We start from the raw sequence: 15,486 nt of genomic DNA, 5'->3' as shown, positions 1-15,486 counted from the left end.
GCATTACTCGACAAAAGCAGAGGGTGGATTTGCAAAAACCCCACGACCTGACTTCGCCGCCTCCCTCCCTCGCCATCTCGACGCCTCGCCTCGAACCTTCCAGAAGCTTCCCTCGGCCCTTCCCCCCATGGCGCCGCGGGGCCACCACCTGGCGGAGGTGGCCCTCCTCGCGTCGGCGTCCGAGGACCTCGCCGCGGTGGGGGCCGGCGAGAGGGAGGGCTGGCTGGACGACCCCGCCGTGCTCCCTTCCCTCGCCCCCCGCGCGCGCGCCCTCGCCGTCGCCAGCGCCGCGCGGTCGGTGCTCGCGGTTGTCCCGGTCTCCGGGGGAGGCCGGGTCACGGTGAAGCCCGCGCTGGGCCCCGACGATGGCCGGATCTCCGCCGTGGAGTGGGTTCCGCTCGCCGGGGAGGACGCCGAGGTTGCGGAGGAGGGAGTGGCCGTGGCCGTCGGCACGGACGCCGGGTGGCTCTTGTTCTACTCTCTCGCCGGTGATCTGCTGCACAAGCAGGTTGCGAACTTGCGATGTGATCGATCTCTCTCTAGATATTTTGTTCTTCGGAGAAATTTGAATTCTGGGGCTTTCAAGATTGGTAGATCTATACCTGCTCGTAATTCTTTCAGATTGCTTTAGTTTCAATGCTGTGGTTAGCCATAGTTTGTGAGTGCAGATCCATGACCAGGTGGCTGTTGTGATTTGTAAACAGCAAAGTTTGTATTTTGCTATAAATCGTTAGTTCTTGTGTCTGATTAGTTCGTCAAGCAATGCTTTTCAACATATTAGAATTCTCATACAGGCTTTCCTACTTATCCGTTGTTTAAGTACTGTAAGAGTGTAAGTCATAGACTTTCTTAGAATTAGTATTCTAAATGTTTGATGACGTATATTTGTATGTTTTTCCATCCTACAATTTGACCACAGGCATAGGGGAGTAAGTCTTATAACTGAGTGGGAAAACAACCTGCTTTAACTACGGTTTGTTCTGAGGGCGCTAGGTATCACATGTTATTCGCAAAGCCCAAAGGCAGTAGACATTAAGGGTGCGTTTGGTTACCATGATGCTTGTAGCCAGGCTAACCAAATACATCCTGGCTAGGCTGGGCCAGCACATGAGTATGCAACCGTGATGTGTTTGGTTGCTTCATATAGGGGGCCCGTATTTGTTAGGATGTTGTTTGGTTGATGGATCAAAGATGTTGCATTCCGAGGAAAAAACTAATAGCGAAGTTTTTAATTATCTCAAAGATAATTTACTAGCCATTTTCCATCATATTAGCTCTTAATATAGCTTAGTACATCATAATACTAGTTAATTTCTACAAATTACCTTGTAATAATATCATTAACGTGGCCGCCATGAGCTTGGCAGGGGAGAAACGGACCTAGTTTGCGTTTCCCCACAACCAGGCCAGACCATGCCTAGTGAACTGGATGAGCCAGGCTCCAAACAATATTCACCTAACCAAACAGTGCAGTGTTGTATCTACTGGGTCTGGCTCAATCCAAGCACATGAAACCAAACACCTCCTAAATTCATTTATTATGCCCCTGCTGTGCTGTAGACATGCATAGCTGATGTTTCTTTTGGCTTCCCCTTATTTCTTACCTCTGATGGTTGAATTGCTTATTTTCAGAGTATTTACCCTGCAAAGATACTAAAACTTAACTTCCGCGAGAGGAAGGAAAATGCTTGGGAAGATTCAGGCTCGGATGAACTTTCTGTGGTTTTCCCTGGTGTTATTGCACGTTTTGATGGTGCTGACCTTCAGGTTTTTATAACTCTTTTGTCTCTCTATTAGGATTTAAATTCATATTTTGATGGATATGCTAATTGTTTTAGAGAAATATCATCACAATTTTTTGCTTGCACAGTACAAAGCAGCAAGTATGATATGAGTTTTATGCACTATACTTTCATGTGTTTTGATGAAGATATGAAAAACACCCATTCTAGTATTAAGATATGTCAGAACTTCATGCAACAGTAATCCTGTATTTTGACATTTTTACCAGTATGTCATGACTAAAGCATCAAGTGTTCTGTTTCAAACTTAAATGCTCATAAGGAAAATGTTAGTAATCCCAGATATGGAATTTAGAAATTTGCGTAATTAGATCAATGCCATTGTAACTTTCACAAATTAGAAAAATACCACTACAATTCGCTTATTTGGATTGATGCCATCCATACTTCTTTGAAATTGGATCCATGCCACTCCGTCATCAATTCCGTCGCTCCTCCAACGTTTTCCATCCACCCATCCCGTCCTCCCCGTCGAATCCCTGCAAGCGGTAGCAAGCAGCAGCGACGAGCGAATCCGTCGAATTGATGACGGAGTGGCATGGATCTAATTTCAAAGAAGTATGGATGGCATCAATCCAAATAAGCGAATTGCAGTGGTATTTTTCTAATTTGTGAAAGTTACAATGGCATAGATCTAATTAACCCTATGAAACTTAAAAAGTGAGAATTTGGAACTACTGAGTAGTCTTGGCCTTTCAATAGAATTTAGTTTTGCTTGGTCAACTACAGAAAGTTGCTTACATTCTTTAAAAGGTTTTTCTTTACTCTGCACTCAGTCTGTTCACTTTTTAGGGACATAAAATTGATTAAATTTATTTCATTCTCACCATCCAAGTTTAATCCTATTGTTGAGATCAGATTTCTCATTCTTATATGATGTGTGTAGATCCTCATAGATTTGCTCTAAATATTTTGTTTATTTGTTCTCTTGCTTTTAGGAATTTAGTTTATAGCATTCTTAGCTTAGTTAACCATTTATTATTAGTACCAATAATAGGATCTTGGGAGAAGTTCAACCTTGATTGCAATGAGAATGTCTCTGACAAACAACTATAAAAGAGCATGGAACTTCGAATACTATCAAATATCAGTCGTTCATTAATGAATAATGATGAAGAAAAAAAAATATATTTTGGAGTGACGTTCTTTTTCATACAAATACCATCAATGTTCTGTATTAGAGGAACATATACCTATATTCAATCATAACGTGCTACTCTCTCTGTTTGTCCCAATATAAGTGCATTTCCAGCACTTGAGAGGCAAATTAATTAGGAAGAAAAACGACTTAAATGCCCCTCGTTAAATAAGGAGATATATGGAGTGAGAGGTAGGTGAGGGTAAAATAAGGACAGCTTTAAATGTTAGGTGATTGATGTGACAGCTAGTGCTCCAGAAATACAATTTTTGTGGGACAAATTTGAATTCTAGAAATGCAATTATTATGAGATAGAGGTAGTTTATAATTTTATTTTCTAGCCGATGGCTAAACTGTGTGATTTGCAGTACTACCAAGAGTCTGATAACATGTCATTTTTCTTTTACAACCATGATGCCATTTCATACACAGTAACATTTTATCTTTCCATTTTTTTAAAATAATAGTTATTTCTTACTTGCAGAACATGCTTCAAAAATCATTTAATGAAGTTAAACCACACGTGTGGAAAGATAATTCTGAACAGGAAGATGCTGACGATGATAGTTCTTTCGGAAGAATACCTTTTCAAATTTGGAATGTAAGCAAATTTAGTTCTAGTGCAGATGCTGCAATTGTTGGATTGATGCCACCTCCCTTGTTGGAACTGCAGGTGATTTGCCCTCATATTCTTCTCTTACTTCTGTAACCCCTAATGTTAGAAATTGTTGTTCAAATACAGATTGACTTTGTCAGTATCATTTCAGTTTTTATACCATATATTTCATTTAAGAAGTTACTTTTCAGTAAGGTTTCTGAAGTTTATCGTATTGAATTCAGCTGCTTTTATATTGCTGGGCAGTCGAGTCAGCGCCATTATTGTGCCATTACAGTTGGAGAGGATGCTGTAGTTTCTGCATATAGGTGAGTTCCTGTTGTGCTTCCATCATAGGCTACATGGTTTAGGGTTGCAAGGCATATCTGGGTCCTGTCTGCCCTGCATAATTTTTATGCACACACATTTTGCCAATTCAAACTGTTCTGCAACAATAATTGACAAATATATATGTTTGATTCATTGTTTAACTTCTATGAATGCAAATGCCGCAAATGGGAAGATGAAGTTATAATTTGCTCTTGTTTTGGCTTTTTTTCAACATTTTGATGGCTTCACAGGCTATCAGAAGACAGAAGCAGGTCAATTGTTGGTGCAATTTTGTCAAGAGGTGTTGCTGCAACATTTTCAACAATATCTTCTTTATCTAAAATTTTATGGCGGAGCGAACCATCACCGACTAAGAAATCACGTCCTAAGCCTCAGTCTTTTGCAAAAAGTAATGGCCTAAATAATATGGCTCCCGTTATTTGGAAGATAAAAAAAAGACTTCGTGTCTCACAGTTACAATTTATGCAGCATCACCCCTAACTTGCTTGAAAGATTCACCAAGGAAGGGTGAACGGCTTACACTATCCCCAAGTGGTACATTGGCTGCCATAACTGATTCTCTTGGCCGCATCCTACTACTGGACACTCATGCCCTTGTGGCTGTACGGCTATGGAAGGTAATTACTCAAGTATAACTTGATTTTCTATTTCTGAAATTTTGAAATGGAACACAAAAACTGCATGCTGCATTGTTACTGACATAAAATGAAGATAGCCACAAATCCAAAAGAATAGGAGAATACAGCCTTGGTGAACAGAGGATTTGATCAAAGAAATAGAACAACTATGTTAAAAAGAAAGGCAGCAATACAACTTTTGGAAGTTATAGATAAAAGATGAAAATAATACATCACCTGGTTGTGGTGATGTTGGTTCAGTCTAGGTGCAACACTTGCATATTTATACTATTTTGCTAGCTCTAGGTATAGCTCTATAATTGGATTTTGGATATCCAACTCTGTGTAGGTTTATATTTGAGAAAATTATTTATTTGCCAGGCAAAGTGCACAGTTTACTTATTTGCCTTTGAAACTGACCCTTTGCCTACATGTCACTGGTTTAAATTTTCTCACCCTACCAGGTCATTTCCATTATTCCATTATAATATCACCGTTAAGTTCGCAATGATAAAGCAAATTTGCCCCTTTTCCACAATAATGTTTTTCTTTCTTATCTCTCCTGCGTCAATTCCTTCCTCTTGGCTTTTCATCGGCTAGCTATGGCCTGTGGCTCTATGTGCACTTGATCCTGTTACTGTGTTGTGTGTGCCTGTACATTGTCAGCACTGTTCCTCGTGTTTCCTATTGGTTTTTCTGATTGCCTCCATTGGTCTCGTGCTTTTGGCATCCAAATATTGGAATAATCAGGTCTTTATGTTGTTCACCCACAAATGCCATGACTAATTCCTTGATTAGGTACACCATCCATTAACTCCCTCTTCCGAATGAACCCCCTAACATCAAAGACATATAATTTTGCTTCTGGACAAATGCTGCTTCCCCTCTATTTGCTCTGGATCATCTCGTGCTTTAGTCGAGCAGCCCACACCTTGTTCTGTCAGTGCACAAGTTGATGCGGAGGCCACTACACCGCTGCTCAAGCCACCAGGAGATGGCACTGCTCAAGCTGTCGGCAAGGCAACCATGCTGCATTTTGTTGATTGTAGCAAATGATGGTACATCTTTGTTTTGCTTTGTGCTTGTTGACTAGCTTTATTCCATATTATAGCTATTTCTCCCTTTTTTTTGGAGGAGGTGAGAAATGGTTATGATTGGTTGAGATGGGAAAGTAGGTGCAGAGATTGAATGAGAGATGGTTGTGATTTGTTGAGATGGGAATGGTGTTTGGGACAAAATTTAAATGTTAGTAGTAGCTATAATATGAAACAGAGGTATTACCTTCTTGTGTGTGGGTTGCACCACCCTAAGATAGTGGTTAATTGTGCTAGGATTAGGTGTATGCACATAAAATGGTATTTTCTACTGTCTGCTGCTCTCACATCCTAGACATCATGTTTTTAGTATTAAAGCAATTATTTGTGGGACTAGTAGGCCAAGATCTTAGCATGGTGTTGTCCCAATCGCAGCTAGTCAATGTGTGGCAGCAATGTTCATTTACTATTAGCTGCTGTTACATATTTTGATTAGATTGTTGTGTTGTGTTGCCAAGGCAACACATTTGTTTTTCCCTCAGTGTGCTGGCACCATATTCTTTGCCTTTTTTGCAGTCGCACCACTCTTAGTGGTTAATTAAGCAAAGTTTAGGATTGTGCACATGAAAAAGGTATTTTGCTTTTTCTTGTGCTTTCACATACTAGCCATCAAGCTTTACTATTAAAGCAGTGCTTTTGTGAAAGTAGTAAGCATGGATACTTTTTTGTGCTCCATTAACTACTCCCTCCGATTTTTAATAGATGATGTCGTTGATTTTTAGGTATACTTTTGACTGTTTGCCCTTTTCAAAATTTTTATGCAATCATGTACAAAATGTAAGTCATGCTTAAAATACCTTTAGTGATAAACCAAAGCACAACAAAATAAACAATAATTACATATTTTTTGAATAAGACGAATAGTCATTGGTCAAACAGGTCTAAAAGTCAACGGTGTCATCTATTAAAAACCGGAGGTTGTACTATCTTAGCATGGTTTGTCTCAATAACTGCTGCAGTGCAGCTTCTAAGTGTGTGTGAGATCAATGTTCGTTAATGACTAACTGCTGTTACCTATTTCGATTAGATAGCTTAGTTGTTTTGCCGTGGTTGGTGATAAGTTTGTTTAGCTAGCTCACTATCTTGTGCAGTTTTCTTGGTCCCACCACCCTTTAGATAGTTATTAACTATGCAAGGTTTAATTTGATGCACATAAAATGGCATTTTGCTTTATCTGCAGCTCTCACATCATAAACTAGTACCTTGTGGGAGTAATAGGCTAGGATACTGTTTGGTGGTTGTACCTTAACTTCTATTTATCAAAATATGATTGAGCAAGAAGAATGGATTAAAAGGTACTGTATTGTCTTTAGGCTCTTCCTCTGGCTTATTTATCCCTTTATAAATATAAGGTAACTTTAGTTATATGTTAGCTCCAAGCATGTGATGGAAGAGATACGAATAGGTACAACTGAAACAAAAACTCCTAACCAAGTGTAAAATATAACTCAGATAAATAGGTGGTTACCAACTGCAGCCCATCCAGAATCTTTTATGTTCAATCTTGTTCTTCGGAATAGCCAGGTCTCCAATATTTCCTTCTGTTAACTAATAATACTTGGTTTTGTATCCATGTGCATAATTTATAACATTTGCATCTGCGTGCATAATTTTATCACTCCAAATTTAGATAAATAATGTTGATCCAGATGTGGGTATTGGAAGTGATATATCAGACCAAGTAACTCTTGAATAGCAGGAGTCGATTGCTTAGTAATCGATGGGATTAAGTCCTTCACAGTGCTGAACGATGATAATTGACCTAGTAGTTCCCTACTAAAATTTAACTATTTAAGTCATCCTCTACTGTCTGGATCTTTTTTTATTTTTTTAATATTAATGTGTCAAGTTTCCAGGGTTACCGTGATGCTTCTTGTCTTTTCGTGGAGATGCTTCTGAACAAAGACAAAGCATCAAGTTCACTGCACACTGAATATACAAAGGGTGACTATTGTCTGTGTCTAGCAATTCATGCCCCACGGAAAGGCATAATTGAGGTAGTTTTATGCTCGAGGCTTTCCCCATTAAACATATGATATACATGATATACTTGCAACAGCATTCTTCTTACAGAATAAAGATAATATATGTACATCTGTAAGTAGGCAAACCTGCATTACAGAAGGTTGTCAATGGGATTGACGCTGGAAACTTAATAGTGTGAGGTTGTGTTGTGTGTTTACAGATTTGGCAAATGCGGACCGGGGCACGTCTTCTAACGATCCCATGCCCCAAGGGGAGCAGAATCTTACAGCCATCGACGAGGTTCACGTCATCGCCATTCTCATCATCTTACTCACCATTGGAGGTTTACCTGTTCAATGGTGATTCTGGGCAGTTGTCTGTATTGAATAGGCACATTGGTTAATAATAACTCTTCTTTTGCGCTCTTGTTTCCTTTTTCCTTTCCCGCCTAGGGTTGTACAGTACAACTATTTTAATTCTTGAATGGCCAGGTGTTTATGATTTTGGCATTCAAGGAAATAATAATAAGGTTAGTTCTTTCTGATTTTGCCCAGGAATACCATTCATTGTGTGTACTTGGTGAATACCATTCATGTATTGTGTGATTTTGGCCGGAGGTGTTCTCAATATGGTTATATCACCTTAATGTAATTGTGAGTTCAATAAAGCATCCATTTTCTAAAAAAATGTGTGTTTTTGCCATTTTCGTTTTCACAAGGGCATACCATGTTTTTCTGACAACACTTTGTTACAAAATTTGTGTACCTTTGATCAATAATTATCTTGGGAGTATTTTTCTGGGGACGAGAATGCCGAAATATTTAGGGAGGCACCGATTTGCCTGTAAGAAGACTGCAACTGACATCAAAGTCTTTGAACAGAGGCAAAAATTTCTCTGCAAGGAACACAGTATTCAATTCTGCACGTATGCCAATGAGGACACTTGAGGAAGAAAGGCACAATAATTTGAGAAATTCCTTCTCAACTACTCCCTCCCTCTGTCTAGAAAAACCAATTCTCCGGTTTCCGTGTCCAACGTTTGACCATCTGTTTTATTTAAATTTTTTTTAGGAAATTAGAAGAAAATTAGTCACACGTAAAATACTATTCATGATTTATCATCTAATAAAAACAAAAATATCAATCGTAAAAAGATTTGAATAAGACGAAGAGTCAAAAATTATAGGTAAAAGGTGAAAAATTAGTTTATTTTGGGACGAAGGGAGTACTGGCATAAGAGATTGAGAACTTCTCTTCTTTTATTCCCTCTGATCTAGAGCTTGATGGTATCTATTAAGTGCTAACCGAATTTACGCTTTATTGTAATGTGCAATCTTTAAGCTTATCACCTGAAATGTTCGTTTTTGCTTCTATAGACCAATTTGATGCTATTGTAACAAGGAAGAAGAGACAATGATTCTTCTATGCCCGTGCCACAATAATCAACAAAGATATAAGACTTTTTAGCAATTTAGAAAGCGTGTACACAACAGAAAAGGTGACAACTAATAAATACCTCGTCAGGAGTACCTGATGTCCCACTTGAAACGGTAATACATGACAAATTGCAGAATACTCGTTTGTGTTTCTCCTCACCTTGCATTCTCCTCTAGGCACAAATTTGATCTTAAGATTACTATGAACTGCTGACGTAGGCTTGTTACACCTATTAGGTTTTCCATTCCAAGAGGAGGTAACCAAGGTAGCAATCAATGTGTCATCTTGCTAACTCTATTATACTCCCTCCGTCTCTAAATATTTGATGCCATTGATTTTTTTTTACACGTTTGACCATTCTTTTTTTTATTTTTTTAAATATGTAAGCTATATATGTGCATAAAAGTATTTTTAGCAATAAATAAAATAGTCTAAAAATAATTAATAATTATGTAAATTTATTGAATAAGACGAATATTCAAACATGTATAAAAAAGTTAACGACGTCAAACATTTAGAGACGGAGGGAGTATATATTTTTTTAATACTCTTTGATATACTTACGTCCTATTACAAAATAGTCATTTTATATACCGTTGTTTTATAAAAATACACGTTTATTATACAATGTCGATAAGCTGTTCTAAGAATTCAGAGCAAATTTATCTCAAACAATATTAATGTATATATAATTCATATCTATCTATAACAAAACACGTGTATTTAACTGGTTTCTCTCGGGATGCGTACATCATTTTGGGTGTAGAGGCCGGTTTAATCTATTATCTGAAAAAATTGGTTTCTCTGGAAAAAGAACAGCTGGCAGCTGTATTATTAGGGAAAACAAAATACAGTAATTAATAACCTCCGTCTGCCTCGTTCGACTTTAATCAATTCCATAGCCGATCTGTTTGCCAAAAAAAAAAATCCATAACCTATCTCTTGATGGTGCGATAAGTTGACCTCTCGTCCCATGTGATGTGATATTCTACCAGCTTATCACCTCAGTTATCAGGGCAAATATAAATAGTCCACATAATTGAGCAGCCACAGCATATATTTTTCTAACAAAAGAATTGGACAAGGCACATATTAGTAAGACTAAATAAGTCATCTCTACTGACGCAACAGCACTAAGGACGCACGAACATTTTTAATTTTCAGCATCGTATCTTGGAAAGAATCAGAAAAAGAGATACGAGAGTGTTCTAGATGGTCAGAGATGCTTGGGATATTCCATCTGGGTGCCATTATTGGATTCTTTTAATCCAAGCAAGGATTTTTCATATCCTTTTTTTATGGGATTTGTTCCATAACACACAAGTTCTCTTTTTTTTTTTAAGGGAATTCAAAGTAAACTGAATAAGTTGTGGTTTCAAGTTTAAACTCTCCATTTAATGTAGGATTTGTTTCAATTTTGCAGCAAGGTTCATTTGTGTATGGGTACTTTGCTTTTGCTATATTATTCTGCCTCCGTCATATCGGGGATTTAAATATAAAATACGCTGCTGTTTTATTCTCTGTATTTTTATTTTCATGTGGAATGTGGCATTCTCTTAACAAATATCAATATGAATGTTGCATCCTTATCCCTTCTTCTTCCACCTAAATGCACTTTATTCCGAGTTCTTATATAAACATAACAACCCCAATAATTTGTTAAAAGAGTACGTCAAAACATAAAACTGGTCCACTTCCGAGGACACCTAAAAACTGATGCAAATATTAATGTTTATTTGACAATAAAGTTATGTTATGTAAATTGTTTCTGAATATTCATAGCATTAAAATATCAGCTTTACTCTATAAGTTCCAGAAAGCCAGTATTTATTAATTTAACCGGACAACAGTGACATACGATTTGCACCTATTGAAAATGCAATAATTGAGGGAGAGGGAGAAGGCAAATAGAAAAGTATAACTTTTAATCAGCATTTGTTAGTCGTTGATGACATAAACAACGCCGTCCAAGCCAAAGAATTAATTCCCATCATTGAATTTAAAAAATGGTGCTCTCTGATTCCATTGCCGAGGAAGCTTTTTCTTGCTCAATTATTCTTCTTGAAAAGGTTATCTTTGAGTTGACACTTGAGTGCTTGACAGATCTGCATAAGTTATCACCAGTTGATCTGATAAGCTAAGTGTGATATGATACAGCAGAATTCAATTATTGCGGCTAAAGAAAAGAAATTAATCTTTCAACTGTAGCCACATATATATTCTTTCCTTGACATGTCATGTTCAGATAGTAGAACTGTGCAAGAAACATAGAATCAAAGTTTTTAGTGCAATAATTCCATCACCGGTTAATGAAACATCAATAAGTCTTCGGTCAGCAGAAAGAAATTTATACAAGCTATGAATTTGTGTACAGTTTTTAGATCAGATGCTATGGAAGTACAACAACCTGATGGACTACTTGCCTATGTACATGACAATTCAAGGTTCAATTGCTCACAAAACCAATCAAGTTTCTTATTACTCCCTCCGTTTTGCAATGTTTAACTTTTTAGTATTGTCTAGATTCATGTAGATGCTAACGAATTTAGACACATATATAAATTATATATATTTATCAATGAATGAATTTAGAAAATAATAGAAAGTCTTACAATATGAAACTAGTAGCAGATGTTGGTGCACACACAAAAAGATCTTACTTACACTGCATAATTTTAGTTCATTATTGCTCACAAAGTGACGTGTCGAACCTTACAGCTGCAAACCGCACATATCCTTCTTATTTTTCCTTGGGGACAAAATTAAGGAGATAAGAACGTATAATTGGTATGCTCTGATCAGTTTATCTTATTAGGAGCATCTTATGGACCAAACATTGTGTTAAAGACGATGTGATTCTCTTATAATAACGTGTACAGATATATCATATCATGCTTGATTGTTGCTTTAGTGCAAGTACACCTTGGATCAAGGGATACTTTGCATCTAGACCTAAGTTGTAGAGCTTTTGTTGATCTCAAGTCGACACATATGTGCACATCTGTAAAAGTGTGAGGCATCATTTGAAACAACATAATTCTTTCTTGTATGAATTCAGTTACTTCATGCTCTACTAGATGCTTCCCTTTTTTTTCCAAGAGAACCTATGTGGCCCATATTTTAGAACCTTTTTTATAAGGTCAACATCAGATTCATGTTAGGCAAAAAAAAAACGCGCAATAACTTTAATCCTATAAGTACGGAAAAAGCTTGATGAGATAGCTAGCAAATCAGCACATTGTTGCCCCGAAACGTAATTTTTCATGGATTGAGATTATCTAGCTTTACCTTCTCTTTAGAGACTGATATATGAGCTCCATAATCATTGGGCCCACATGTCAGCCACCAAATCATTAGAAAGTTATATTAGAGAAGTTTCGTCCATTTTTTATCTCCATAGTCCACGGATGTAAGCAACATCATGAAAATATTCTACGTCATGTTGTCACCACTTGACTTTTTTAGAACTCATTATGTTTTTAACTATATATTTTTATATTTTTTAATAGCGTAGATAAATCATCGATCCAAAACATTTTGGTGGGTCGTGTACTCCCACTGCAAATCAACAAAGGACAGGCAACAAGAGGGAAAACTTGCCAAATCTTTGGAGATGTTGACTGGAACGAGAAAATTGCTGCCATTAGAATCTGTACGTGGAAAATTGATAAAGACCTGTAGAAGTATGGTTCTTCCCTGAAACCATACCAGAAGAATATGAAATATGGTTTTTCATTCATTTGTGAAGTTGAGAACAGCAAGATTGTATGTACATTTTGCTCTCTTTCTTTTGTTCTTTCTACCAAAATTAAGCTACCTTTTATATCAACTAAGCTAATTTGAATGCTAATAAATAGGTGAGGTAAAGTAACACGAGAAGCATCACTATCTTTATTGAAAGCCTCTAGAAAAAAGGATCCAAAATGTGACAAGTCCATGTCCAACCCATGTCCCAGTGGAGTCTTTTTCTCTTCTCTGGAAGCATATGGGACCACGCACGAATGTACTCCCACTGGTTTGATTTTTTGATTTACGTTTGACTCTTCGTCTTATTCAAAAATTTTGTTCAAATATATAAAATTATAAATCATATATAAAGTTATTTTAGTAATAAATTAAATTATAATAAAATAGTTAATAATTATATAATTTTTTTAATAGACGAAGGGTCAAACGTATGTCAAAAAAGTTAACGGTGTCAAACAAAAAATCGGAGGGAGTACCAACATTTGAGCTTTTTTGTCTGTGTTCGCTTTGGATGCTACGGTGCATATTATTAATCAATTTTTACGTGCATGTTTTCTAAACTACTAAATGGAGATTTTTTGCAAAAGTTCCTATATAGGAGTTCATCATCTCACATTTCTAAAATAGATATTCAACTTTGTAATGGTTAATTTCATTTTTACACCATTAAATAGCTATGAAAAATTCGATATTTTTTTATCCTTCATCTTTCATCCATAAAAGAAGACAACATTTATCCTCTATATAACTTTTTGAGATAAATTAATCAATACCATTCTTGAATATTGGGTTCTTAAATGCCATTTCAAACAATGGTGAAGCAAGCGACATTGCCAAGCCCAAACGACTAATAGTAGTACTTTAATAGGATGCATGGCAGTGTAAAACAGAGTTTGAAAAAAAAAGAGATGTACCGTTGTGCCCAGATAATGGTTTTCACCTCACAATGTCTTAATTCATTGTGCACCTGCTTTTTTTTTTCTCTTAGGTGGATAGTTTTTCTTTTGTGCCTAGGTGATTTGACATTAAATCTGCTTGACACCAATATTATTTTTGATATATAAAAGCTATAGTTTTTTCTCCATACTGCCGTTTTAACAATGTAATGATTAGAAATCATGCTACTTAATAAATACATATCAGCATCATGTCGAGACCATGATGAGTTATAAGTAATGTACCCTCTTAACTGCTGTATTCAATTAAGGGTCTTTAGTTCCCAATTTTTTTTTCAAAAACATTTTGACACCAATGAAGCATTATACATAGATAAAAATAAAAACTAATTGTACTGTTACGAGAAAAATCATGAAACGAATCTTTGAGCTTAATTAGTCCATAATTAGCCATAAGTGTTAACATGTGCTAATGATGGATTAATTAGGTTTAAAATATTCGTCTAGCGGTTTCTAGGTGCGCTATTAAATTCGTTTTTTCATTCATATCTACAAATCCCTTCTGACATCCGATCAAACATATGATGTGGTATCCAAAAAAAAATTTTTCGTGAACTAAACGGTCCTAAGCAGATTGAAGAAATATGTAAGTGCCCTTTGTTTCTTGTAAAAAAAAGGCAAATATTTTGTGTTAAAACAATGTCATGGTTATCGCAACGTGGTTTTAACCGGAAAATAATTATGTTACTTAAAAATTCTATTTGTGAAAAGTAAAATATGCAATTACTTTCAGATTTGGTTTCCATACATGCAATCAATACAAGTAAAACTTTCGAATGCACGTGTTACACGGACATTGAATTTTCTACGTATGACGTGTTCTGACTTCATGGTTGATATATATTATGGGCTGAAAAGAATTAAAACTATATATTATAAAAACTAAATTTACTACATGACATCCAAAAAAATATGTAATTAGCTAGTGGACCGTAAGATCATGAATTTGATGTAGGGTACCAAAAAAATAATAATTAGCTGATAGACACTTTGGTCATTATTTTATTATAAAGCCAACTAAGTACTTATTACAAAATGTTGTATAAATAATGTTGATGTAACAAGTTTTCAAAGAAATTGTACTTTTATAGTCGTTTTGATTCCTAATATAAGTCATTTTGGATTTTTCAACTCTTTAAAAGAAATTGTTTGTAGAACTTTTATGTAACTTCTCTCTTTCCCCGTCGAGAATAAAGCTCCATCCTACTAATATAAAATAAATAGAATACAAAAAAGTCATTGCATTGCTTTCTTAATTCATACAACCAACTCTTGAAATCATGGCACAAATAATCTATAGCGCATTTCTTATATCGATGCCTATACGGCAAATTTAAATTTAAATCTGAAGTTGAGTTGATTTAGGATGTTTAATCGTATTTTACTTTTATAACTTTTAGATCACTCAAAACACGTAAATAAACGTTTTACTCATAATTTTTTTTAAAATTATTAATAAATCATTTATTTATGCTTAAATCAACTTATACATCCCTCCGTTAACATTTCAGAACAGATAGAAATTTCATGAATAAGAAAACATCGTGTCCGTCCACGTGGAGACGTAACCGCCTCGAGACTCCATCACTACTACGCATTATTTATTTATTTGTTTATTATTTATTATTATTATTATTATTTATTCGCTCCAAACAAAATTATACTAATCTAATCACGAGTGAGAGTGTGAGTCTCCAACAGTCTCGCGAACTTTCTGGCTCCGAGACACTCTCACACACCACACCCGCATCCCATCCATTACACTAGAATAGTAATAATAAAAA

At 36.1% G+C, this 15,486-nt stretch overlaps 1 protein-coding gene across 1 annotated transcript; it reads left to right on the top strand.

Moving 5' to 3' along the window:
* On the top strand, positions 1 to 8,115 carry LOC102710525 (rab3 GTPase-activating protein non-catalytic subunit). The gene is made up of 8 exons (XM_040527479.1): positions 1 to 508; positions 1,633 to 1,767; positions 3,425 to 3,613; positions 3,803 to 3,864; positions 4,117 to 4,274; positions 4,355 to 4,503; positions 7,454 to 7,594; positions 7,783 to 8,115. Exons 1-8 carry the CDS (start codon positions 128 to 130, stop codon positions 7,963 to 7,965), a joined length of 1,398 nt encoding a protein of 465 aa, XP_040383413.1. The 5' UTR covers positions 1 to 127; the 3' UTR covers positions 7,966 to 8,115.
* The last annotated feature ends 7,371 nt before the right edge of the window (positions 8,116 to 15,486 follow it).

The sequence above is a fragment of the Oryza brachyantha genome, chromosome 9 (genome assembly GCF_000231095.2).
Source record: "Oryza brachyantha chromosome 9, ObraRS2, whole genome shotgun sequence".
Taxonomy (NCBI): Eukaryota; Viridiplantae; Streptophyta; class Magnoliopsida; order Poales; family Poaceae; genus Oryza; species Oryza brachyantha.
Note: the sequence above shows the minus strand (reverse complement) of the source record. Positions and strands in the feature narration are given on the sequence as shown.

What these genes read in the sequence shown, in the direction of transcription:
- LOC102710525 (XM_040527479.1), top strand. Translation starts at nt 128, where the DNA reads ATGGCGCCGCGGGGCCACCACCTGGCGGAGGTGGCCCTCCTCGCGTCG. An exon ending in GTGATCTGCTGCACAAGCAG is followed by an intron (nt 509 to 1,632) that starts GTTGCGAACTTG and finishes GCTTATTTTCAG; the next exon opens with AGTATTTACCCTGCAAAGAT. An exon ending in GCTGTAGTTTCTGCATATAG is followed by an intron (nt 3,865 to 4,116) that starts GTGAGTTCCTGT and finishes ATGGCTTCACAG; the next exon opens with GCTATCAGAAGACAGAAGCA.